We start from the raw sequence: 26,683 nt of genomic DNA, 5'->3' as shown, positions 1-26,683 counted from the left end.
TTCCTCATTTGAACCTATGCACCTGTTTGACCCCAAAAACTTATGCTTTGAAAGTGCAAATAGATCCATAAGACATGTACATGCAAACAATGCACTGTAGACATGAGCTTTGTATCTGCACTGCCCGGTTTGATGTGCAGCAATGTTTGTATTGTTATCATTTCTTTTTAACCAACATGAGCAGAACATCTCCAATAGCCTTTGTCAGTCTATGTTTCTTTGAGTGAAAGCACACAAAACTTCAGAAGAAATTAAATGACTATGCTTCTATGGGCTTTTATTTGTTTCACTGATGCCGTGAATGAGGTACAACAGCGCCAACCACAGGCAGCTAAAGGGGTCACAATCTTTCAAATTTTTGCCAGAAGCACAGATGCATGATCAAACTTAACTTAACTTATTGATGCGTTAAGAGGTCAAGAGGACGTCTTAATAATTTCAAATGATAGGCAAGAAAATGAGACAACTTAAATATAACAGCAAACAATTAATAACAATGTGCAAATGAATTCAATGCAAGACTGTGTTAAGTGTCGTAGTGTCAATTAAAGCTATGATCGATGTGGATTCAGGTGAGAAACCCACTCAAACGTGAAATTCATTCATTCCTATCACACAAAAATTGACTAAACATGGCTAGCCAGCTAGCACACCTGTGGAAAACACTTTTAGGTTGTCAGAAGATAGTGAAAACTGCTTTGTGAACATCTATAAAGATTAAGTTGTTATACACAGTTTTGAGATTTTTAATGTCATGCTCCTGATAACTAACAGCCCAGAATGGAGTCGTCCCACAACTTCTCTTCCTCTGTCCTATTGTCTACTTTCTCTTTTATTTTCTTCTTCTCTTTCCTGTATTTGGGTTTGGCAGGCTCATCCTTTCCACCATACCCTTGCTCAACATTCAATTCAGCCTGAATATCTGCTTCAGTCTCGTTTCTATTGTCCAACATGTCTTCTGGCATTACATTGTCCATCGCCCTTTGCCCTCCTTCAGCCTCAAGGTCCTCCTCCCGGGATTTATTTTCACCTCTTCTCCGCTTGCTGGGGATTTTACGCTTTTTTCTTCTCTTCTCTTCCTCTGACTCCCCAGATTCCCATCCTCTCCTCTCATCTGACTCCTTACCTCTTTCCCTCCTCCTTTGCTTCCTCCTTTTCTCCTCTTTGTCTGAGTCCTTATCTCCTTTCCACCGGTCTTTCTCCCTCCTGGATCTTCTAATCCTCCTCTTCTCTCTGTGCCTGTGTTCACTGTCATCACTGTCATTTTGACTACTGCTAGAGGAGGAGGAATATGAAGAGGAGTAAGATGCTGAGGAGCTTGACGGCTTTCTTTGCCTTCTTCTCTTCATGGGCCGACTAGTTAACAGTGGAGAACCAGAACCTGGGAGCCCTGGTGGAGGACAGTTGTAATCCCAGCCATGGGGTGGCCAGTGAGGGCCCATATATGGAGGACGCCACACTTCAACTGGGTTGTAACAACCAAGGCGGGAGTGATGAGGAGCATTATAGTGGGGAGGCATATTGGGCATATGTTTGTTCAGTTCGATGACCTCCCCATTGTGTAATACTTCCTCCTCTTCTTCTTCATATTCCTCATCCTCTTTTTGTGTGTCACCCAGACTGAGGGCTAGACTGGTCTTGGGGGCAATTCCACGAGCCCTCTGAACCTGAACATAATCTGACAGCTCATCTGCAAATGTGCTGTAGACTTTTTGTTGAGATTTACACAGGTCAATGACCTTCTTCTCCCTGGTGGTGAAGAACATGTAATAAAGAGTTATACAAGAGTTTTGAAGCAGATAAAAGCTCAACAGAGGTAAGGCTATCATATTCATCAATCGCTTAATTGAGCCTTAAATTCAAAGTTCTGGAAATGCAAATTGAAGTGCAGTGTATCAGAGATGACATTTCAAGGGGAGTAGATGACAGGATGGAAGTGGGCAAGTGTTTGTCTGAAAATGTGTGATTTTACCTAATCTGGTGTTTGTTTCCCTGCATGTGGGCCGAGTACATCTCCACAGAGGTAAATTGCACACTGCACACCGGACACTTAAGTGAGTTGGCTGTGGACAATAGAAGGTGGGTGAGGTGAGAAAGGATGTGAAGATGGCATCAATCATCAAATAATAATTGGAAAAATACTTCTCAGATATACAACTTCCTTTCTTTTTGTCAAAATAATTTGTTTCGTAAAATCATATTAGCATTGGCATTTCTCTAGAAAGATATGTTATAGAGCTTACAAATAATTTAAGAATTTAGAAAACGTCACCAAGACCTAGATGTAACATTCTTCAAAACCCCTGAAACAGTCCCTAACTAACTGAAACTCTGCAGCATTATTATTTAACATAACAGTTAGACTAACTGCCTTCTGTTGACACTAGTTTATTGAAGAGTATCAAGCTAACACCTACCTGCTCATAGCCTACCTACCTGATGGCTGAAATCTCCATGAAGTTTGGCGTTTCAAATATCATTTATATTACTTTTGATTTTCTTGATCGTTTGTGTTAGTATTGGGTTGTCATGCTGTTGCCAACTTCTACTGATTTTATATGCAGCCTTCCACCTTATGCCTAGTTTCCACAAAGCGGTGCGGTGCGGTTCGAGTCGGCAAGGCTTGGTTCGGGTCGGCACGTTTATGCTAGATCTGGCTTGCGTTTCCACCGCTTACTGCACTTTTACATGGTAGGCAGGGTTTAAGCCGGATGGAGATAGCGTGTCGCCTACGTTACTATATAGTAGCATGACACAGTGTAAACCGCTGATTCATTAATTAATTGTAGAGGAAAAACAGCACACGATAAACAAAGCGCTGCGTGCCGACATTTGTCTTTAAACACAAGACCATTCACTCTTGCTGAGGTGACATATGGCAAGTTATATCTCACATGGAGATGATTCTGTCAACCAATCAACGGAGTGCTGTGCATAGTTCCACCCTTTACGGACGGCTTGGTACCCCAACAAAAGGGTCCCGAAAAAAGGGGTGGCTCAGCTTGTTTATTTTGGGATCCTTTCCAACTTTTGAAATTGGAAACGTAAAAAATAGCGTGCTGGCTGTACCGAACCGTTCGGGGGAAACAGGGCTTTAGATGGATTAAACAAGGACATTGACATTTAATGTATAACAAAGCACGAATTTGCCTCAAGAAATATTTACACCATTGTTGGCTCTTAAAACACAACAATACAGCACGTATCTAAAAGTGCAACTGTTTAATTTAAATAAATATGTCATGCCTTCAGTATTATACTGCTTTGCTGAGAAGCAGAATCCTGTTTTACCTTCTTGGACATCGTCTCCGAGCTCCTTCAGCAGCTCCTGTCTGGCCTGATTCCTCAGGTGTTTGCGTCCATTGTAGTGCTGCAAAGCCATTCCGGGGTTGTTGAAAGAAGCAACACACATTGTACAGTACTTGTTAGGGTCCTTCAGATCGACCTCTGTGCCAGATGCAGTTGTGATGGCTGTCGGGTCCAGAGGATGCTCGATACAACCCTCGGGGGGTAATTTCTGGTCAGCAATATCAGGATCCTGAGTCAGACTTGGTAAAGTGTATCCCTCTGTGTAAATTAAAATCTGTTTAAGTCTATTTGTGTTTGTCCCTCTGAAATAAAGCAGAAATTAGGCAGGGCTCGAGCAGATGGCTACATTTTACTTTCAACAAAATTCACTGTTAATCTTTAAATTTTGAAATACAGAACAGCGTAAACATTTTACATTCTACAACCCATACTTGCCTGTAGGCTGAAGACCTTGTTTACGAAGGTTTTTTACATGTATTTTGCCTTCATAATGCGATCTTGCCACAATGTGTGAACTAAACACCATGTTACACAGCTCACAGAAATGGTCCTTATCAGGAGTCGTAATCCACTGCAAAAAAACAGGCACAAGATAAGCTTGTAAAGACACATAGATGCCCCCGGACTAAAATCAATTAGCAAAGAAAAGAAGAAAGATATCTTAGAATACACAAGTTTTACCACATTACATATTTCTAAAATACTTCCCATGGCGACTTATGTGTGCTTGTATTAATTTCAAAATGTTTATGCTGCCACTTGTGTTATGGACTTACCTCGATACCAAATGCTTTACATTCCTTTACTACACTCAAACCCTCATATTTCCTCAGCGTTCAAATTATGCACTTTTCATTCTTCTGTTACACTCAATGTTTCTAGAGTAACATCTCTAAATGGGTGCTAACCTTGTGTGCAGTGGACTCTTTGTCCTTCTTCTCTGCTTTCTTGGCCTGCAGGTACACCCTGAGTTTCTGTGCATGTTTCTTTCCCTGCATTAGAGGATACAGGAGACATTATTAAAAAAGGCTCCGTCCTTGTGAGGTCAATGAAAACTATACCAACAGTTGAAGGTGTATTGCCTAGAAAGTAGCACACACCTCATAGTGGGACAGCCGCTGGGATTCAAAAAGAAGCACAGCCTCACACACATGGCAGTAGTTGTCCGTGAGGAGACCCTTTAGTAGTTCCTCTTCACTCTTGTCTCCTGTGTGGCAGAAAATGCTGTCACCTTTACAATGAGGCTACAGTGGATAAAGTGGACGATTATTCAAGCATGAACAAATAATGAACAAATAAGTTTTTTTTCTAACAACTTTTTTTCTGATGTTCTCATAGTGTCACCAACACTGGTTGATTATTAGTTATATTATAAATATATATAAATACAGAGATGTTTTAAGTTCGTTTTTAGAAAATTGGAAGCTGCTAAATGAAGATGTTGAATGTTAAAGGTGAAGTCAGCGATCCTGGAAAACGCTCATTTCACTTTCTGTCATAACAATTGAATATCTCACCACGGTCCGCATGTTATTACTGTGTGTGCTGAAAAAAATCTGGTGTTAATATACAGCCTAGGCTCTGCAGACTGGTATGCAAACAAAGGGTATGTAACAAAGGGGGCCCACAACATGCCCGTTAACAGAGTCTAGGCTGTATATTAACAGGTAGCAGATCGTAAGGGGATATTCACTGTTTTTGACGCAATATCCCTAAACGCATGTATCATATATTGCTGACATGTGAGAAATTCCCATGTTTCATGCTTGACTACATACATTATTTTTGTTTAAAGGTGGAGTCAGCGATTCTAGAGAATGATTGTTGTCAAAATCAGTGAATATCTCCTCATGATCCGCTACCTGTGTGTGCGCGCCGAAAAAAAGAAATTGTGTACAGCCTAGGCTCTGCAAACTGGTATGTAAACAAAGGGTATGTACACAAAGGGGCCCACCATAGCTAGCAACATGCCTGTTTACAGAGCCTAGGCAGTGCATTATATCTGTATTTTTTACAGTGAACACACAGTATGGACGAATGGCAGATTGTGAGGAGATATTCACTGATTCTGTCAAAAAGTGATTTTGACTACAAACATTCTCCAGAACCACTAACTCCACCTTTAATTTCCGATGCATATTAATTTTTCACTACACAACTCACGCATTATTTTAATGCAGGAAGATGTCAGACCCCTTTTCATTATAGCATCAATATGTAGTACTGTATCATGCTCTTCTCAATTGTACTTGAAACAGCACTCAACACATCTTGCTACATTACTTTGGATTAGTATTATTCCAGCCGGGCTACAATTCAAAAATCTGGGAGGAAGCAGTTTTTATGAAGGAATCCATTACAATAAGATTAATAAATAGGAGCTAAGAAATCAATTTATTTATATTACTTGCCACCAATAATCAATACATCTACACAATTTAACAATGGTATTATTTGCTGTATGGTTAGACACAGTTGAACCCCCACACATAGAAGCAGCCCAAGCAGCAGAACCTGCCGAGATACACACATGATATTTTGCACCTGAAGGCAAAGATGGACACTCAATTAGCTATTACTTTAGTGTCTCATTTAGAGACAAAAGTGTTTAAATACTTGTAAGCTTATCAAAAGGAGAGGATTGAGAAATGCTTGTATGACTGACAATGAAAATGTGTAAATGTCTGAAGCTGATATAAGTAAATTACCTAATTAATCCTCAGTTGACAAAAACTATTGCTCATTTTAAACACATTTTCTTTTTACATTATTTTATTTAAGAATTTAGTGTGGAAATAACCACTGCTGCGGCACTACCCTATCAGGTGCGTCTGATAAAACGTTTGAAATATCCGAATACTAAAAGCCAACATAGTCTGTGGTATATTTAAACTTGCCAACTTCTATAATAGTAGACATACAAAAAAATACAGCATTTCCCTCTGTGTCAATGCAAAATAATATATTCAGCTCAAATAAACCAAGACTGCCCTGAGTGAAGCAATATATAGCTAATCGTTGATGGATACTTCCTGAAATATCTGTCTGCTGATACATTTCAAATGTTGTACTTACCAAATGAAAATCACAGTAGCAGCTAACAAGAGAAAAGCGATTGTAGGCACTGTATCTTAAAGTAGGTCCTATGCATACAATGTTTGAATAGGATAAGTTACTTTGTATTCTTTCCCTCTGAGCATCTTTTTTGAAAATGTTCTGCTGGTGAACGAAGACACAAAGTGAGGGACTGATGGGCCATTTCAGCGATAGACTTTAGCTGATGAGGTCTAAGATCCTTCAAACTCACAACCAAACCAATTTAGCAACTAGCCTTCATTGCATTACAGTGAACTGCTTTGACTAGTTCAGGTATTGCTTTTATATACCAAGGAGAAGTTAATGTAATGTCATCTGCCAAATGTAGAAAAAAACGATACCAAAACATGTCAGCTGCCCAGACAGCTAGCAGTTACCCCTGGTATTTATATGGTAATTGAAATGCTCAATAGGTTGTTTGGAGGTCTTTGCAGACCCTTGCTCGAATAACAATTAGCAACTGCTCAACAACTTCCGGTTCTGGCTAAACGAACAGCCTAGTAATTTAATGTTTTCACTAAAAAGCTCCTTTAAGGATGTAAATTATGTTTTACTGGGCGATGTCATGAACGAGTCATGTGCGCACGGACCGGTATAAGATATAGAGCGACTCCGCGTGACACTTAACGTTAGCGAATTTAGCTAAGGAACTAGCTCACTCGTTTGTTGAGCTGGCTAGCCAGTTAGCTAGAGGGCTAACGTTGGCTCGACAGTTAGGACGCCATTCGGCTAAATTCTCATGTTCTAGACAAAACTCACCTGCAACCTGGGTACTATCTATTTGAGTGTTTATTACTTCGTTAGGGGTACTAGTAGTGTTATTTTGAGCGTCTGACTCCGCAACCAGCGGAGGACAGACACTTTGATCGTCCATCTTTTTTTTTCTCCTTTGCTGTTTGGCGCATGCGCAGTGATGTCGTATGAGTAATGGTGTTACTTTGGAGGGATGTCAAAAATAGAAGAAAAAAATTAAGGAGATCATGTCACACACTTCTACCTACTATCTATGACTTCTACAAGTGACTTCTACAATGTGTTCAGTCCATGGTTATTCCAATGTTACATACTGATACAACCCAGTGTAATAGGCTATTGTTTGCAGTGTATTGGTTATCCCATAGGCCTTGGGTTTCATTCTTTTTTTCTCTTTTTTTCTATTCAATTGGCAGTGTGCTGGCATGCACAAAACCACAACCCTGAAATCAAAACAGCCAAATAGAACCCAAGTTATTTTTTGCTTGTTCTTCAATATCTTAGGTCAATACTTGATTTTTTACTTATTAGCCACACTGTATGCAATGGAAAATTCTGGACACCAAAAATGGAAAAAAAAGTTAATATCAAAATAGATACTTTATTGTGGGACATTACAATGTTAACATTGGTTTGCCACAGGGAAAATCCATATTCAGCTTGATAACAAGTTTACTGACACATATAACAAAAAGAAGAGACCAAAGGATCAACATAACACTGTTTCACATCGAGACAAGGACACTGAAGAATAGGGTCTTTAGGTAGAAAAGCAGGTGTAGGGTTGAAAGCTGTCACTTCTTCTTCTGGAGCTCCCTGGCTAAGACATCCAACTGTGAAAAGTTTGACAGTACAACAGTCAGACACTTTGTACCCATTACACTAAATTCACAGCTATAGTACAACTGTTGTCATGTCCAGTGTATGAGGAAGCTTTCTTCAAAGGGGTGGCATTTGATTTGACCTTCATCCATCTATCACTGTATACTAGGGTAGACTAAGTTTACTTACAAGAAGGCTTTTCAGAATATTCCTCCTTTGGGGTCTCAAGTAGCTGCATTCTCCTGCCTCACACAGTTTAATCTCCTCTGAAATCTGAGGAACAGAGGAGGAGAGATCCGGGGTATGAGAGAAGAGCAAAGAGGTAAAGAATAGCTTCAGACTCAACAGGAAATGCCCAGTGAATGAGAAAATGATGGCCACTGGCACACGCATGTACACGCGCGCACACACACACACACACACACACACACACACACACACACACACACACACACACACACACACACACACACACACACACACACACACACACACACACACACACACACACACACACACACACACACACACACTGATCCCAACCTCTGACGTGCCGAATGAGTCCAGCTCCCTCTTGCCACCAGGGTACCAACCATGGGACCAGTGCTGGCTGCTGGACAGTTGAACCCCCACACATAGAAGCAGCCCAAGCAGCAGGACCAGCCGAGATACACACATGATATTTTGCACCTGAAGGCAAAGATGGACACTCAATTAGCTATCACTTTAGTGTCTCATTTAGAGACAAAAGTCTTTCAATACTTGTAAGATTCTCTGTAAATGATATCCACCAGCTGTTTGGTGGATGGTTTGCTATATTAAAAAAGGCATCCCTGATTTAACTTTTCCTGCAAGTCAAACGACAAGACCACACATACTGAAAATGTAGTTCATAACAGAAACATTTAGCAATAATATCAATGCACTTGGGCTAAGATGCAATAATGCGATATAAGGTCTAATATTTGGAATAATGGAACATTATGTCAACAATGTATTGCCTTTTAAAATATACTTTTTCCCTCCATGTCTTGCTGTGATACTGAATACAGAAGATACACAGCTGCTCTCAGACACAATTTAAAGACTGTACAACAATAGGATACACAAACAATGAAATCAAATTGCAAGTCAGTTTAATGATGTATAAAAAGTTTCTGGTAATGATCGACTTCAATAAAAGCTGTTTCATAGGAAATAATGTCAATGTTCTGTTTACTATAAAATAGTAAATTTTCTATTTTAGACTAAAAGTAAGCATCCTTACCTTAGTCCAAATTTTCAGAAATGTTTCACCTCAAGTGTCTGCCAGAAGCTCACTCTGCTTGTCCTTCAGTTGGTCAGTTGCTAAAGGTATCTCACAGTTTCACGAGTGTTTTACTGTGGAGATCTAACTCAAGCTAAACCACAGCCTCCTCTTCAATATATGTACCCGTCTAAAAGGCCTCCCATACCGACGCACATTGACATTTACGTTCCTTGATCGCCCCGCCCATCACTGACCCCTCTGGTCCCTGTGTTGTCACTGGGCTCAAGAGGTCCACTAGATGTGGCCAATTCCAATTATCACCTGCAAACAGCAAAGACACCTTCGGGATACTAATTTGCTCACCTGCATCACAACATCGACCTCTTAACACTGTCACTCTGGCTGGATACCTGATTTAAGATTGTATTAGTATAGATTAATGAAAACAGTATCATTCATGTATTACTTTCTAATTTATTTGCAGCATACTGGAAAAATGTGTAGGCATATGTACTGCTTATCAGTGATTCTTGAGAACCGGGACAAAAGGCCGTCTTCCATATGTAATTGCTGTTATATTTAAAAATAAAAACATTTAAAATTGTAGATGTTATTAGGGATTAAGAATATAATGTCTGGAGCACAATTATCCCCTTAAATTTAATTTTATCATTATTATGTCAAATATATGACACTTGTTATCTTCTCACGACGTCCAAAACTGTGGGTCCACAGAGAGGGGTCCAATCTTTCTTCAACACATTCATGTTTTATATGGTTTCAAAGTGGTGGGACACTTTTTGTCACCACCGTCAGACAATCCATTAAAATGTAAGAAAATCAGCCAAAATAAGGAGCAGCTGTCACTATGAAGGACCTCTTGTCACATTTTACCTCTGCAGAGTACATTAGAGTCAGACAGGCTCTGATAAGTGTTGTAGTTTTACAATATTTTACATTCCAAATCTTGAAAGTCATGCGTCACAACCATGATATGTCAACACCGACTTACAATTTCTGAAGAAGTTATTTGAAATGTTTCGATCATTTTATATTCCTGAAGTAGTTCATACTAGCACCAGTCATCAACAGAAAAAACAAATGGCTAATTAGATTAATTCCATTTGTTTTGTTTAAGAAACGTTAAATATGTCAACACCGTCAGATGTCAACTCCGTCAGATTTCCTGTCTGACGGTGGTGACAGGCCAATGACGGAGTTGACATTCAATGTGAAGGCATCATATTTGGGTGGTTTTCAAGTTATTAAAAATGAGGCGATTTGGTCTTTTAAAGCAAGTCAGATTGAAAGACTGTAATGTGAATCTTGAATTAACGCTCAACCAATAATATGCTGTTATAAAATCACTGTTATTGATTATTCTACGTATATGATGGTAATCTGGGTTTTTGTCACCACCGTCCGATATGTCAAATTCATAAGATATATTTGTCAACTCCGTCAGATATACTTGTCAACTCCGTCAGATGTGTCAACTCCGTCAGATACATAATAATAATAATAATAATAATAATAAATCTAATTTTTATAGCGCTTTTCCCAGTGCTCAAAGACGCTTCACAAAAGCTAAACAAAACAAACAAACAAAATGTAACGTTTAAAGGTTAAAAGCAAGCGTGAAAAGGTGTGTTTTTTGAAGGATGAAAAAGTGTTGGTATTGCGGATGTCGTTGGGGGGGGTGGGGGGGGGGGGGCATTCCAGAGGGCGGGGGCGGCTGCAGCAAAGGCTCTGTCTCCCCAGGACCGTAGGTTGGTCCTGATGGGGTGGAGGAGGTTGGCATCGGAGGACCTGAGACAGCGGGTAGGGGTGTTGCGGTGGAGAAGGTCTGAGAGGTGGGGGGGGGGGGGGCAGGTTGAAACACATCTTGATTGCTGTTAATTTTAAAGTAAACATTCTATTTCACAGTTCAACTGAAGAACGTAGAGGAAAATTGATATAAAATATCTGTAGACGTTTAAATTGAGGGAAAATTAATTTGTGTTTTTGGTGTCTGACGGTGTTGACACAAAATAAGGAATGGCAAGGTAAAAAGCCCATTTTGATAAAAAGGATACAAGCTGGGAGGTTGTATCAAAGTGTAGCTCATTAGCTTAGTATATGTTGGAAACATACATGTAATTTAATTTGCCTAAACATAGGGTTTGTATTTTTTCAACATTGCACCCTGTTTTGTCCCACTTCTCAAGAATTACTGATATATTACAGTGGAAGTAGGGGAGACACTAACATTATTAATTTAGGCCTAATCTTTTGTACACAAGAAGCATTTGAGATAATTATTTTATTTTATCATAAAGGTGATAATGGTTTTCTCTAGGATCTGGCTTTTAGTTTCTGTTTAATCGTCTTACTCAAATCAAACAGTTGCCATTTCCTTTCTTTTTGTATGCTCTTATATTGACCATGTGACCCGTCACACTCTCTCTAACCCTGGATGACCTTTCAGTCAGGGCAAACACAAGGCCATCTGATGACAAAGGGAACAAACAAGGTGGATTCCTGGCCAGGTCGCTGATGACATCCCTTGTCAATTAGAGGAGGAAATGTGTTTGCTTATCTGAGTCTCTGATGCAGAACTCAGGAAGTGATTGACGGTGTGACATGCCCCGGTTGGCTGTTTAGACGCGAGGGATTGGTTGAGGCAAGATGACTCCAAGGTACGTCAATGATGAAACATGTTCCCTGCTCCTAGACTTACGTGTCAATCGCCTTCTAAGAAGTGTGTCAATTAACATTTCCAAGTTTTATATATATATATTATATACGTATATGCTTATGGTTGGCTATATTGTTATCTGCCAGTTTATTTCCCCTCTGCATGCATTCGAGAGAACCATTAAATCAGGTTAGTAATGCAGATGTCTGACACAATTATATAATAATGATAATGATGATAATTATAGGGCTTTCATTTTGTTTTATTGAGTTTTTACAGCATTTCTTCAGCACTGGTATGAACCTCTTGCTGGTATGCATGTCAAATGAACAGTTTACCCTCTTTTGGTGTGCTCATCACAGACATCTAGAGATTGCATTGGACAGTTAAAGGTTTGTCGACAAATAGTGTGCCAATGGATTAATGAAACCAGTTGATCACTTTTTATTTTGAAATGGTTTTATTATAGTGATGCACCATGTTTTCCATAACATTTGGGTACTACAAAAGACGTAGTAATACAAAAAGGGTCAAGATTGAAGCAGTAGCTATCGAGATATCCAGAATCTGCATTTCAAAATCCTACATTTCCCTTAAAGGTGAAGTAAGCGATTTATTTATGTGTGTTAAATCGTTCTTTATTCATACAGTGATCACTTACCCTATAATTTGCGCGTTTTATAAAGCCGATCTCTCAGTCAGCTGCTCTGCTTGTAATCGGCAAATAATCTTTTCGTGGATCCTGAAATTAATATCCAATCAAAAGAGAGAACGTTACAAACCGACACCCGTCTCACTCATGGTCTCACTGCCGGTGCACGCCAGAGCGACAGATGGGTGAATGTTTATGCGCCTACAATGGCGGAGCAGGTAAAAATCCTTCCCAATGTAGGTTTTGATGGTTTTTATCATCACACTTAATTATCTGAGATGATGCTAGATAACTCGCAGTGCATTAATCTGGTGACGTGGGGACGAGGGAGGGGACTGCTAACTGCTGTCACTGACAGGAAGTTAACTAAACTGATCATTCTGCTTACTCAATCTTTAATAGAACCTGATTATGTTTTTCTCTTCCTCATACCCTGCCTAGTTCCTAACTTTGTAAACAGACTTTTTTTGAAAAGTTGTCTCTAGCCCCAGCTGAGATAATCTTGAGAACATTGTTGCAGTATAAAGAAACAGGGGGAGATGTGTGGTGAATGAACTGAACCTAACAATAAGCCATCACATTGTTTACTGGATATCTTTCCACCTCTCTATCTCAGTGTATGAATTTCACTATCTCAATATTGGGGACTTGGTAGACTACTGCTCAACTCTTACAAAACCCAAAGAAACTAAGCCTACAACCTATATATTTTCAATAGCCCATCTACGTGAATATAAACCTTATGTGTCCTAAAATGTAATCCAGGTATTGTCTGTACACACAGACATTTCACCCTAAATTATTCCCTGATTAATTATGTATTGGTGCAAAGAGCACATTAATATTTGATTAGGGGGTGAAGGGTTAAACACTGATTGAAAAGCCTTCATGAGAAACACTCTGGAGGACTGCCTGATCTATAAGGTACATGAACGATTGGCAATTATTTTGCACCAACATACCATAGTCTTCATTAAGAATTGAGCTGCAGTGAGCATCAGGTTGTCCCGACTTGAAACAAACAAAAACATGCTTGGATGCGTTTGAGACGAGACACCATTGCACCTCTGTATTTTACATTACATTTAAAGAAGTAATGAATGCTGACAAATACTAAAATCTCAAGCACTTTATTAGGTTTGAACAGTATCTTGCTTAGAAAGGCCATTTGGCATTATATAATTATATATAATTTTATCATATATATAATTATATATACATATTTTCAAATGTGTAATAACAAAACACTAGAAAAAAACAGGCAAATTAAAAAATAGGATTTGCTTAAGACAATTATAGCAAATTAAAAATGGCCCAAACAAAACAGCTCTTATACATTTCAAAATGGTCCCGATACAGTTCAATATACATCTTTTAAAAAGAATAAAAAGAGGGGGGAGAAGAAAATAAAATAAGCAAGGCAGCAGACAAGAACAAAATATAAATAACCTTACATTATGTACAAAAGGGAGTGGGAGCAGACGACTGGGAAACAATCGTCCGAGGACAAAGTAGAGGAAAAGGAAGTGATAAGAGGAAAGGGGTGAGTGGATAGGAGATTTAAAAGGACATATAAAGTTGGAGAGAAGAAGAGCAATGTTGGAATAGTCTTCCTCCTGTCTTACGCTAGAAATGGAGACCGCTTTAATTATCTGGTGCAATCAAAATGCTCCATGTGGGGGAAAGCACCAGGAATAAAAGTGATGTTAAACAGGGTCAACTGCCTTCACTGGGTTATAATTCATAAAATATAACATTGTATTTTTTGGGTGGGGAAATGTATGATGTTATGTTGAACATTACGGTAGCCACAAATTGATTACTTATCATGGACCCCATCATACAATTGATATGGAATGAAATGAAGCCATTAACCTCAAAATGGATTATTTTAAAAAGTCATCTCAATGTTAGTTTGATCTGCACAATAAAAAACAAACATTGTATGTGCGACTAGAGGGAATGTGAAAGGAAGGATGACTGCTCCATTCTTGGGTGTGGCCCTATTGATTTGACATACAACAGGTTCATGAGGCTTCTTGTGATACTTGAGGACATGTGTGCAAATGCAAAGGAAAGCCATTAAGATGACAGTGGTTCCACTGTGTATTCTATGTAAAGTTGAGAGAACTCACTTATTTTTGGATATACCTACCAGTGAGGCACTTTTTTAAGTTCACTATGGGTTGGCACCGTGTCATGTTTTGCTGTCAAATTGCAGTGAGACACAGGGATCACATGATACAGACACACAATAAATCCATGTAACTGAAGCACAGACAGTATAACCAAAAACAAAAGCATCCCCTCTTCTATTGATAAAAGACAAAATAAATGTTGGAGTAAATAAATGAAGAACATAATAGCAACTAAGGAAAGATGACCTGAAATGATGGTTAAGATACACAAATAGCCAACGGTTTCAGTGATTGGTCAAAACAAAATAATATGCTACTTTAAAGTCCCCATGGGGGCTTTGGAGACTTGAAAGAGCTTCTCAAGAGTTAAAATATGGTTCCCACATTCCAATATTAAAGGCCAGATAATCATTTTTGCCTCCTCTCTCATTTGGTTGTGTTATTTTAAGGGCTTCACTTTTGGTGCAAAATAGTGCATGAGTGTTCAGACAATAAACATTGACACGGTAATCACTTTTCCTGAAAAGTCAGCATGTACTTTTAAAGTCTGACATCAATAAATTAATAAAATTGATTGTGCTCCTTTTGATAAAAGTTACATTTGGAAGTGTCAGTGTAATGCATTAATTAGTATGATGTATCTTATGTACAAGCATGGGGCGATTCTCAGTTTAAATCTATATTATTAAAAAGATAGCTTTAAGACTCCTTAAAAGAAATCTAATCTCATAATTGCATGGCACTAAAATCCGTAGAACCATATGAATGCATGTCTTCTGCAGAAATGAATTCAAGCTGAATTTTGTTCAATTTGTAAATTCAAACAATGCTGGCATGATCAATTTCCTGAGCTGACTGGGTCAGAATTGCTGACCTGAAGCCGCTGTGGTTAACAGGTTGACATTATGTTTTATTTCAAACATTAAAGGGCATGGCCTCCATTGTGACCTCATCCAGCAATAATGATAATTAAAAAAATGTACTCTGAAAGTCTGAGTGTTCTGGCAGGACAGACATTAAGAAGAAAAAGAAAAAAAAACTCTACTATTAAAGTAACAATGTATCCATTTCTGAGGGAATATGTTAGCAAGAGCATACATATAAAAATAATAATTTTTCGGCATCAGTGTTCATAGTGGGAAACAAGAGGGGATCAGCGTAGTGATGCGAGACCGGTAAAAAAAAAAGAAAGAGGGAAAAAAAGAAATGGCAGTTATTTCAAGCAGATTTAACGGAAACTAATACAGAGAAGAAATGCTCAATACAATCTATAAGAAATACTGACGTGTGTCTGTAAACAAGAAAAGAAATATGCTGGGTATATATCATGGTTGATTTCTATGACGCAGTAATGGAGTTACTTGTGATTGTGTTGTCTGTGATATGGCTTGTCAACACGATCCACATAGCTGCTGATACTGTAACAGACCTTAGGATTTTAGAAATTGTACACCAAAACTTGACCAATTCTCCATTTCCTTAAAATTCTATTCTGTATGGGGTAAAAATACAATCTAGATTTACCTATCACTTTCCCAATTTCCTGTCATTGTCCGGGAATTATGTGGCTACCAATGCTTAATACAGTAAAATAGCTTTCTTGTACTGACTATACAGACATGGTTGGTTGAGTGTCTCAGACTCAAGAGCTGCATAACTGATCGAGTGAAGGACTTTGGCACTGGGCGGATAACGCACGGTCTCCTCTGCCAGCTTATGCTCCGGTTCTAACAAACACGCACACACATATTGATGCTAAAATTAATGAATGGCTCCTGGTATTTAATGTGTATGTGGTTGTGTGTGTCAACCTGAGTCAATGCGCTACATCACAGAGATTCTGATCTCCAATCAAGAGCGACCTTTGAACCCCACCCAACTTCTGAAACTTCTCTGCTTGTGTGTGAACTGCATGAAAGTCTAGGAGTGAGAAGCAGTCCAGGTTTAGTCTGTGAATTCTCAGGGTTCTGCTACCACACATGACGCTACAGCATAGCCAAAATGGTTTTAAACCTCTTTCCCCCCAAAAAACTAAAACAAAGAAAAAATGAAGTAATCCAAACATCATGACCATGACCCTGGATTTTTTTTAAACATTAGCCTCCAAAGCATTTATGTATATTTATATATATATATATATGTATATATAAAATACATGATATTTGCCACCCGAAAATGCAGCCAAAACTCAAAACTGTGTCTCAAACCAAAGTAATAAGATGCAACACAGTAAGTATATGTACATATGGGGGGAGGAGAGATTGGGGGTGGGGCAAATAGGGTTGAAGGGCTGTATTAACAAGACCAATATTACAAAATATTCAAGAAGGCATCTCAGTTATTTTCTCTGTCCAACTGCGCTGCCCTGTCCCCTGGGCCGAGGCCTCTGTTCCCTTTTCCTCCGGGCAGTTCATCCGATCCACAGATCAAGTTGTGATGAGTCTTTTATTTTTATCTTTTATCCATCTGATGGGAATATGCAGCTTTCTGCGCGGTAATGTATGTGTGTGCATATACTGGTGCATGCATATGCTCGTATGAAGTGTATGCGGACATCCATCCATCCAGCAAGGCGGGACCCTACTTGAAGTTGGCATAGTCAGAAAAGGCATCAATGTACTCCTGTACCACTTTGTAGCAGAACTCGTACTGCTCCTGAGGAGGGGGACGGGGGAAGGAGAAACAGGTTACTGTTTACACTTCTGTCATCAGCAACCAGAGAAGCTCATTCAGTGACAGGCTGCTCCTCCCCAGATGCAGAACCAACAGACTAAAAAACTCATTTGTCCATCGTGCCATCATACTCCACAACTCCACACATGGAGGGAGGAGGGGGGTGGCTGATGGAACATAACCGCAACAGCTTGCATAATCTATTTATTTATGACTACACACTAAGGTCAAACAGAGATATAAATGAATAACTGTTGCTAACATCTGCTGCTGCTGCTTCTTTTTAAAATGTATTTATAAATATAAATCTGTATTTTACTTTTTTACCATGTATATTGATGCATTTTAGTGACTTGCTTGTGTCTTGTTGCATGTACTACAGCTGCTGCTGGATTTTTGAATTTCCCTGAAGGAACACTCCCAAGGGATCAATAAAGTATCTATCTATCTATCTATCTATCTATCTATCTATCTATCTATCTATCTATCTATCTATCTATCTATCTATCTATCTATCTATCTATCTATCTATCTATCTATCTATCTATCTATCTATCTATCTATCTATCTAAAAACTAGAAGATTTCAATCCCTGAAGTCATTGGTCATTCGTATACGCGTTTTCAGTACAAACAGCAGCTGTAGTTTGAGTATTGTTACTAAATAATTGGGAGAAAAAAAATACATTTGTAAGATCTCAACAATTAAAATGACCAGATCGAGGATATAAAAATTCCTACAAAATAAAATCCAACTTGCATTTATATGTATGTGTATACATCCTTAATAAAAAGTAACTCATTTATCAAAAGGGATAGTTTAACATTTTAGGAAATATTTTTCAAATAAGATGAGAGGATCGATACCACTCATGTCCATGCAGTAAACTATGTAGCTTGTGAGAGCACTTGGTTAGCATAGCATAAAGGCTCTAGCCACAAGTTACCAAATCTACTCACAAGCACCTCTTAAAGCACACTAATCAACATGTTATACATCTCCTTTGGTTGGGGTAGATATCAAACTATTACTTGACCGGGTCCAGTAACCTCTGCCTATTGCTTGGCAACTGGACTTGGACATGAGCCCATTCTGACTGCCAATGTGAACCCAAGTTGTTGAATTACCTCTGTGCTGACAAATACACTAAACAGCAGTGAAAATAAATCCTTGGCAGTGATAATAAATCAATCTTTAGGTTTTCTTAATTCAATCAGTTGCTTGTTGAGGGGCAAAAGGGCAACAAACACTCCTGAAAATGGGTCATCCTGAACTTAATAAGTAAATGTGACGACAGAAAATTTCTCGTTTTCAACATGTCCTTTCAAAGTTTAACTTGCTGCTTATTGTGCCCTATGACAACAGAATAATCAAAAGCAATTTTCTGTCAAGTTCAAAGGGCTCCTCACCAGTGTCTGCACCATGTGGGGTCTCTGCAGTCTGAGGCTTTTGACTGTCTGGAAGACATCCAGGATGCCCTCTGCCTTCACCCTCTCCAGGACCGTACTCAACGCACAGAAAGTCCCCGTCCGGCCAGCACCAGCACTACACACACACAAGGGCACAAATTAATATACACAATGTAGTAAGCATGTGCAGAGATGACATCAAGACAAAAGGCTTTGCTGTGAGTGCACATGTTAAGAGTGAGTGTGTGTGTGTGTGTGTGTGTGTGTGTGTGTGTGTGTGTGTGTGTGTGTGTGTGTGTGTGTGTGTGTGTGTGTGTGTGTGTGTCTCTCTCTCTCTTACCTGCAGTGAACTGTGATTGGGTGATTGCCAGACTGCTGCTGTTGTTTTTGCACCGCAGCAATTATGTTGATCATGCCTTTACCGTCAGTGGGGATGCCAACCTCTGGCCAACCATGGAAATGGAACTGACGCACTGCTCGAGCCTTGTTCTCCTGGGAATACGGAGGAAGGCATGAGATTACGATACTGCAAAGATTTTTGTTAATGAATGAACCATATTCTCTTATTTTTGTCATCCATTAAGACTTTGTATATGGAGCATGTTTTATGATGTCCTTTCTTACCCTGTTATTGGTGACCAGGAGGTCACGCACTGTGTAGCTCTCGCTCTCCTCCTCCCTTTTAATCTCGATGGAGATGTCCCCGTAGACCACCGCCCCATCACTCGGCCAATACTGAGCACACTTTTCCTGTAGGAACAATAATGGAGATGGTCAAATAACCAGGCTAAACGACAATCTATAGGCTCTGAAAACTTTAAGGAAATCAAAGACGTTTATGTCATTTAAAAATCTAGTTGATTTTACATTGTCAGGATGTCTAAACAGTAACCACTATTAAAGACAACCACTATTTCCCATTGCATTAATTATTAATTACATGAGCAAAGAAGGAAAAGGACACCAAATCCACAATGTTTGCTGGAATTAACTGGATTCTAAACTTTCAGTTCAGGCCATTTAAGAGGATCTGGTAAAAGCTTCAACAATTCCCATCAAGGTCTGACATATATGCTGGTAAACCACAGAAGAAGTCAATTTGCTCAGATTATTACCATGTTATACAAGACTGGTGGCCTCCAGTTAGCATTGTGTATATGATCTTATATCAATATTCTATTTTAGCTAGTTATTGACCCGATATCTAACAGTAGAGCTTGTATTTGCACACATGATCCACGCAGGAGCTCACCTGCCCCCTCTCCTCCAGCTCGGTGAGCATGACTATGGAGCAGCTTCTCCACTCCCAGATCATCCTCCAGAAGTCCTCCATAGTGTGCTGCAGTGGGCCCTGGCTCCCAATGAACGTGTCCTTCTGACGGTAGCCCTGGGACCAGATAAAACAGGCAGGGATTAATGAAGGATACAATAAAAAAAACAGTAGGAGGGGGTAGAAAGGAAGACTTAAAGCCTCTGGAAACTTGGTCTGAAATAGTAAAAAACAACAACATATGATATCAAAGTTGGATGTCTCAATAAGATTTCACAAAAATCTTCTTAAAAAAATAAATGTTCATAAATATTTTAAAACTTTAACCCAGTTGTTTTAGCGTCTAGATCGTTTGACAGGACTGTGCGGGCGTGGCCGTATCAAACTGTCTCCATGGCAACACGCATTGCTTTTATAGAACGTTTCGGGCAGAGAACGGCCGTGAAAATACTTATTGTGTCATAAGAACCAGAGCATAGCCCGCCTCATCTAAACCGAATTTCTTTAAAGTTTATCAAACCTAAATGACAATATGTATAATTTGGAATGGTAAATATGAATTCAATCAATGAAATGAAAGGATAAACTCTTATCCAGATGCTTAAACACTCACATCAATGAAGGAGGCGTTGACGTAGTCGGTGTTCTCCTCTCCGCGTTTGACTGGAATGATCACTCTGTTGAACTCATCTGTGAAGGTGCAACAGTAATCATGATTGGGAACCAGCTTAAGAAAGAGGGACGATACAAATGTAATTGCATTATATATTTCATGACATACTGGCATTCATCACCGTGTGTGGGAACAATAATGCTGCATGAGCCCAAAGCTCACACCTTTAACCATATCACTCACATGGAATGATCTGTAGGACTCTGTTCTTCTTCATGTTGGCAGGCAGGTTGCCTGTTCTCATCTTGTCATTCTGAATCTTGATGGATGTCAGTTTCTAGAAATGATGAGATCACAACTTAAGACTTGTGGTTGAATATGTCAAACTTCACTGAGCAATTGTTTTATCTATTGTTTTAATGAGTCGCTTAACTGCAGAGGTATGATCACTGAAGGTTCAAAGGCAACAACGGTCTATTTTTTGAAGAGTACAACACACAAACAGACCTTGAATTCAGCCTCCAGACCACTGCAGCCAGCTCCAGGTGCCGGGGAGTAGAGTTTGGCCAGATGGGACTCCAGGGAGGTCACCTCCAGCTCTGTGTCTCCGTACAGGTAGTGCTCTAATAACGCCTGGAAGATGAAGACGTACTGCATCTGTGGGACGGGGAGAAGGTGGTGAAGAACAAGAGGACATTGTGATGTACAGGTGCATCTCATTTGTATTTGACATGTTTTGACATGTTGCACTTGGTGCAATCAATCTAGAAAGTCTATTTCTTGAATGGTCTTTTGCATCAGTTTTTTTTATAGATGCACCAGGTATTTCTTATAGTGTGCCCAAGGGTGGTGTGTGTCAACAAATGCACTTACATCAGTCTGCACCATCTGACAACGCTGGGCTCTGATCCTGGTGACGAAGCCAAACACGTCCACCTTCCTCTCGGAGTTCATCATGTCCAACATGGCGTCGATCACGATGAAAGTACCTGTCCTCCCCACGCCCGCACTGATGGGACGCAAATATGACATGTTGTGTGTGTGGCATGCAGAAAAAAGAAAAGAACGCACAACAGCACAGGCCAAAACTGACGGTGTACGCTTCAATTCACTTACCTACAATGCACCACGATGGCCCCGGCATACGTGGGGTTGTAATTCTTGACTTTCTTGAGGAACTTGAGCATGCCAATAGGGGTGAAGGGCACCCCGAAGTCTGGCCAGCTGGTGAAGTGGAACTGGGTGACGAGCCTCTGAGGCTTCTTCCCAGACACGTCACCCACCTGAGACACAAAGAAACTTTAGATAAGGTTTTAGACACTGAGACACGTCACCACGAGTATTATCCATGTTTTCATTTATTTCACACATTTGAAGAAAAAATGGGGAGGGTCAACACAAAAAAAAGCACAAGAAGATATTACCATTTGAATGCAGAACTTGCGGATGGTGTAGTCCACCAGAACCATTGTGTCTTCCACAGACACGCGGATGTTCCCGTATGTCCAACAGCCCTGGTCCGGCCAGTACTGGGCACACTTACACTGAAACACACAGGAAGTGATTTCACATCATAGCATAGTTACATTAACAGCCGTGTTTACAAGGGAATTAACGCCTCAATGTATAGCAGTTGTGGAAATAAATAAAACATTCGGTTTACAATATAACCTCACAGCCCGCACATAAATATTGACCCGGGAGGGTTAAAGTGCTTAACCATTAAACTAACTTTACAGATTGCCAATCAAAAAATACTTCTTAATATAAAAAACATTGCAACAGGAGGTTGAGGGTTGATTCTGTTATCTTGTGCTTTGTAACAGGATTATCCAGTCAGTCAGTATATTCTCTACATAGAATGCAGCCATTTGGCCTTTGAAGCCATTGTGTGAGTTTATAAATCACGGTGTATAAACACGCGTGACATCACCCCTCACGGCCCAGCTCCCCTACCTCTTTTCTCTCCTTCAGATTGGTCACCATGACAATGGTAGCTGTGTTCTGCTCCCAGATCATCCTCCAGTAGTCATTCACTGTTTCCTCCTTCGGCCCTGAGGGATGGAGACAGACGACAGGAAAACTCAGACGACAGGTAATGAGCTAGTCAACAGGTAAACTTAAACAAACAACAGCACTGTTTTGTCAGCAGGCACACACTTTACCTTGTGCTGCAATAAACTTGTTCTTCTCTTGGTAACCCTGGTAAACACATTTGGGGAGGTGAGACAGAATTATAGCCCAACACATTTAGACCATAACTGTTTCTTTCATGGGAAAAATGCTGCACTTATACACACATTTATAAAGGAGGCGTTGATAAAGTCAGAGTCTGGGACTCCCTCCAGAGATGAGAGATGCACCCTGGAGTGGTCGTCTGATGGAGGAAGCAGATAGAAGACAAAAAGAGAAAATGAAGCACAGTGAGACAAGGAATTTGAATGACCTATTGCATATTACAACTTTTCCATCCTGAGCGCTGAAGCAAAGGTCAATTTGTAATCTGTCTTTGATCGCCTGTTGTCTGATATTTTAATTGATTGAACTAATATATGTTTAAAAAGCTTGAAATAGCAGATAAGAACTAAGTTACATTAAGTGCTGCTTTGTTAATCTCAAATCAATGTCACATTATCATTGGTGTGTTGTTGCTTACATGGCAGGATATTGACATATCTGTTCTTTTCTTTGTTCTCTTCCTTGGAGGCAGCATCACATGATGCCTGGATGGGGCAGACTGGCAGTGCCTAATGACACGGGAAAAAACACAAATCACATTTAAAATGGCAGGGTTGAATCGCTACTGATGCAAACCTCACTGTGTGAACGTGCCCAACGCATTCTGTTGGCTTCATCTTTCTGTCTGCTGAGTGTCCAATATAACTCAGTCCAAAATATATTTTGATTAATATCCATTCTGAATTATATCATCTCAAGTTCTTTCTGTTTATTTTTCACAACTCTAGGAGTTTCTATGTGGTGGACTGTAGAGGGATACAATATACTGTATATTATTTACTAACCAGCTTTGTGCATGCATGTCGGGGTAATAGTAGATGTACTGTACCATTAACACCCTTTTTCACATCAGTATCTGATGAGTTCAAGTAGCCCTTCAGCTGCCCAAACCGTCACGTTCCCAATGTTTTTACTTCATCCCATTTTATATGGATATGTAAAACTACAAGACGTGGATATAGTTACATTATTCTTTTTCAACTGTGTTCCCATTACTTATGGCTAACTAATTCAAATGTTTATCTTCTGTCCTTGAGGTCAGCATCAAACGTATTTGAAATCCTGTTTGGATTAATATTTCCCCCCTAAACACAACCATTTGGATTTATTTTGAGCTTCTCCATAATCTTTCCATATACACCCCAGGGGCTACAAGTGGCGCCGGTTTAGGCGACAGGGATATGGGTTGAAGGTGAATAGAGGGCTCAGTACATTATCAGAGGATGTGGGCTTGAGTGTGCCATACATTGAACTCCTCCCTGAAGAGCTTGTTGTCATCAGCCATGCGGCGGTTCATTTCTTCCTCCAGCTTGTCGACGACAAGGGGCGGGTACTTCCTGTTTGTGCTGGGTGAACGGGCCAATAGCGGGACACTCTGGAGTTCTGCGCCGTCAGACAGGAAGGGAGGAGGCAGGGAAGGAACGGGAGGGGTGAGACAGGTGGAGATAAAGAAAATGTGAGTTGAGCCTACATCAAGTAACAGTGACTACATCACTTGATGTCTTCACCAAAAAGGGCCACCAGGGGGCAATGTGATTCAACACAGAGATAGGAGTGAGCTAACTGCAGCCCTGTTGGTTAGGTAATCACAGTGAACAAAAGCCTCCAGCAAACACTCAGATGTTATCAGTTAGCGAAGAAGGATCAATCAAGTCTTATCAGAATCAACTCAAAGTAGCAAGTTTGGTCAAGCCGGTTGTGCATATTTGCTTATGTGACCAAAAACAAATAAATGACAATATCCTGAACGCTCGGCGAGTATGTGGTCACATCTGCCCACACATTCAAAGCGCATACAAACAGACACATTAATGCATGCGTGGGCGTATTACCTGTATCATCTGATCTGCCGTTGGTCAATCTGAAGGAGTTTGAATGGCTTCCCGCTTGCTTGTACTTTTTAAACCTGTCAATCAACAAAGATCGAGGCTAATATTAACATACACACACACACACACACACACAAACACACGCGTGCCGTTTCTATCACACGCGAATAAACACACATTGTTCTAGTCTCACAGCTGAATGGCAGTCATTGCCATGGTAACAGGAGGACCAAAGGCCGGCCCTCACCACAGGTCTCCAGCAAAAGTGTAACATTGACCACACTTCACCAACCTGAGCATGTAGAGGATGATGATGATGAAGATGATGACCAGCAGGGAGGAGAGGGCCACCATTACCGCTATGATTGGCATGTCATCTGATTGGTTGTTGTCTACATCACAAACAGTACAAAAGGGAGAATAAATGGCTTGTATCATACATTTCAAAAGGAAGACATTTTAAAAAGAGTGTCTCAATACTTGAGGTGAGTCAGTGTTTTGGATTGATGTCCATGCCAAATTCCATTTCCATTACCAATTTATTCTCATATTACAGACTTCCACATAAGCTTGGGGTGTTACATGTCAAATGAGGATATTTTATTAGTTTACAAAGCGACACTATTTAGAGAAAAGTAATTTTACAATCATTCTACATTGCATTTTATTTTACAGCGTTTGTTAGTCCGTGCAAAAACCAAAGGTGGTCATTTCGCACAGCCGATAAATAGTCCAGCATATAGCCGACCATAAAACCACAAAACAAGTGTAAAAAATACTTGTATTTTTTGTTTTAGAAAGAAGAAGATATAACATGTTACTTAGTGAGCTTTAAGCACTATATTGTAACCTCCAAACAGAGCCAGGCTTGCCGTTTCCTCCCCTTTTCAGTGTTTATGCTAAACTAAGGTTACTGGCCTCCGGTTGGGAAGGGGAGAAGCCACGTTCCCAAAAGTGACCTCTGCCTCTTTCAACGCCAGCCTGCATCTTTTCCTTCCATACTGGTTGTCCATGTTAATATATCATTGGCCCTCTAAACGTAAATACAACCGACACAAATAGAAATGAGAGATGCGGAGGGAGTGCAACAGGAGCTAGCAGATAAATCTGTTTAGTTTAACTGAGAGCGTCGACCCTTGGCTTCTATTGTATGAGTAACTGGTTACACCCAAAATGACAACAGATGCAGTGTATTGGTATAAAATACAGAAAGATTTCGGACATTTGTTACCAAGACGCTTGTGAATCATGCCTACTGTGTAATAGTGAAAGAAACCACTGTCGTCACAAAGGCTTAACATTACAAATTAAATATTACATGGATCAAGTTATGTATTCTCTGTGCAGCCTCTCGTTGAATACAATAGCTGACCAATTTGTATGTGTTCGCGTCATGAACACAAGTTACTGGTTGAAGGCAATCCTATAGACTTCCTGATGGCCTTTCACTACCACCGTTAACACAAAAGTCATTAGATTTGCCTGAACAACAACAACAACAACAACAACAACAACAACAACAACAGGAGTGTGGGGTACACAAACAAACAAAAAACTGGCTGCCATTTGAATGCTGATGACTGGTCAGTAAGACACATTAGGCCACAACAAAGGAGATTATTCTAGAAAACTGCACGGTGGCAGAGACAATGCAATGACAAAATCAGCTGTTTCATGGGCCGACTCCAAATTCAAGAGAGAGAGATAGCTCTTAACGTTACGGACGAAATATGGTGCAAAGAACGCCTCATTTCACTTCTTGCTCCATATGCACTTTCTCGGGGGAAGTGGCCGCCCAGTTATGTTGCATTTTCACCAACAGTTCCCAGGAGTTTTGGCGCATTCTCCTTCGGACAATGTGTACATTGAACAGAGCGCGAGCAAAACAGGCCACGGGTATCATGTGGAACTGACACAGCCTTGACGGATCTAAGGCCCATCTAGAACTGCTCACA

The 26,683-nt window shown here is 40.0% G+C and overlaps 3 protein-coding genes across 3 annotated transcripts in view; all 3 read right to left on the bottom strand.

Annotated features, from left to right (window-relative positions):
- Positions 1 to 276: 276 nt before the first annotated feature.
- On the bottom strand, positions 277 to 7,290 carry zmat1 (zinc finger matrin-type 1). The gene is made up of 7 exons (XM_080025644.1): positions 7,165 to 7,290; positions 4,410 to 4,516; positions 4,218 to 4,301; positions 3,745 to 3,880; positions 3,292 to 3,567; positions 1,973 to 2,063; positions 277 to 1,749 (listed from the first exon to the last, which is right to left on the bottom strand). Exons 1-7 carry the CDS (start codon positions 7,277 to 7,279, stop codon positions 768 to 770), a joined length of 1,791 nt encoding a protein of 596 aa, XP_079881770.1. The 5' UTR covers positions 7,280 to 7,290; the 3' UTR covers positions 277 to 767.
- A 662-nt stretch (positions 7,291 to 7,952) lies between these two features.
- Positions 7,953 to 8,658, bottom strand: gnrh2 (gonadotropin-releasing hormone 2; the record flags this gene model as incomplete). The annotated part of the gene is made up of 3 exons (XM_080026011.1): positions 7,953 to 7,991; positions 8,170 to 8,253; positions 8,524 to 8,658. The coding sequence occupies 3 exons, from the start codon at positions 8,656 to 8,658 to the stop codon at positions 7,953 to 7,955; spliced, it is 258 nt and encodes an 85-aa protein (XP_079882137.1).
- Positions 8,659 to 13,684: 5,026 nt separating this feature from the next.
- ptpra (protein tyrosine phosphatase receptor type A) overlaps positions 13,685 to 26,683 on the bottom strand; it is a 29,867-nt gene continuing 16,868 nt past the window's right edge. Inside the window, exons 5-22 of the mRNA XM_080025466.1 lie at positions 25,021 to 25,120; positions 24,732 to 24,805; positions 24,146 to 24,282; positions 23,318 to 23,408; positions 22,962 to 23,038; positions 22,827 to 22,863; positions 22,618 to 22,715; positions 22,086 to 22,205; positions 21,778 to 21,944; positions 21,535 to 21,670; positions 21,169 to 21,318; positions 20,905 to 20,998; positions 20,662 to 20,738; positions 20,031 to 20,165; positions 19,403 to 19,528; positions 19,119 to 19,270; positions 18,779 to 18,914; positions 13,685 to 17,351 (exon numbers count right to left, since the gene is read on the bottom strand). Coding sequence (XP_079881592.1) covers positions 17,277 to 17,351; positions 18,779 to 18,914; positions 19,119 to 19,270; positions 19,403 to 19,528; positions 20,031 to 20,165; positions 20,662 to 20,738; positions 20,905 to 20,998; positions 21,169 to 21,318; positions 21,535 to 21,670; positions 21,778 to 21,944; positions 22,086 to 22,205; positions 22,618 to 22,715; positions 22,827 to 22,863; positions 22,962 to 23,038; positions 23,318 to 23,408; positions 24,146 to 24,282; positions 24,732 to 24,805; positions 25,021 to 25,120 — 1,982 coding nt within the window. The 3' untranslated portion in view covers positions 13,685 to 17,276. The remainder of the gene's footprint in view (positions 17,352 to 18,778; positions 18,915 to 19,118; positions 19,271 to 19,402; positions 19,529 to 20,030; positions 20,166 to 20,661; positions 20,739 to 20,904; positions 20,999 to 21,168; positions 21,319 to 21,534; positions 21,671 to 21,777; positions 21,945 to 22,085; positions 22,206 to 22,617; positions 22,716 to 22,826; positions 22,864 to 22,961; positions 23,039 to 23,317; positions 23,409 to 24,145; positions 24,283 to 24,731; positions 24,806 to 25,020; positions 25,121 to 26,683) is intronic.

This window comes from Ammodytes marinus, assembly GCF_949987685.1.
Source record: "Ammodytes marinus genome assembly, chromosome: 4".
Lineage (NCBI taxonomy): Eukaryota > Metazoa > Chordata > Actinopteri > Uranoscopiformes > Ammodytidae > Ammodytes > Ammodytes marinus.
The sequence above is the reverse complement of the archived record's forward strand: the minus strand, read 5'-3'. Positions and strand labels throughout refer to the sequence as shown.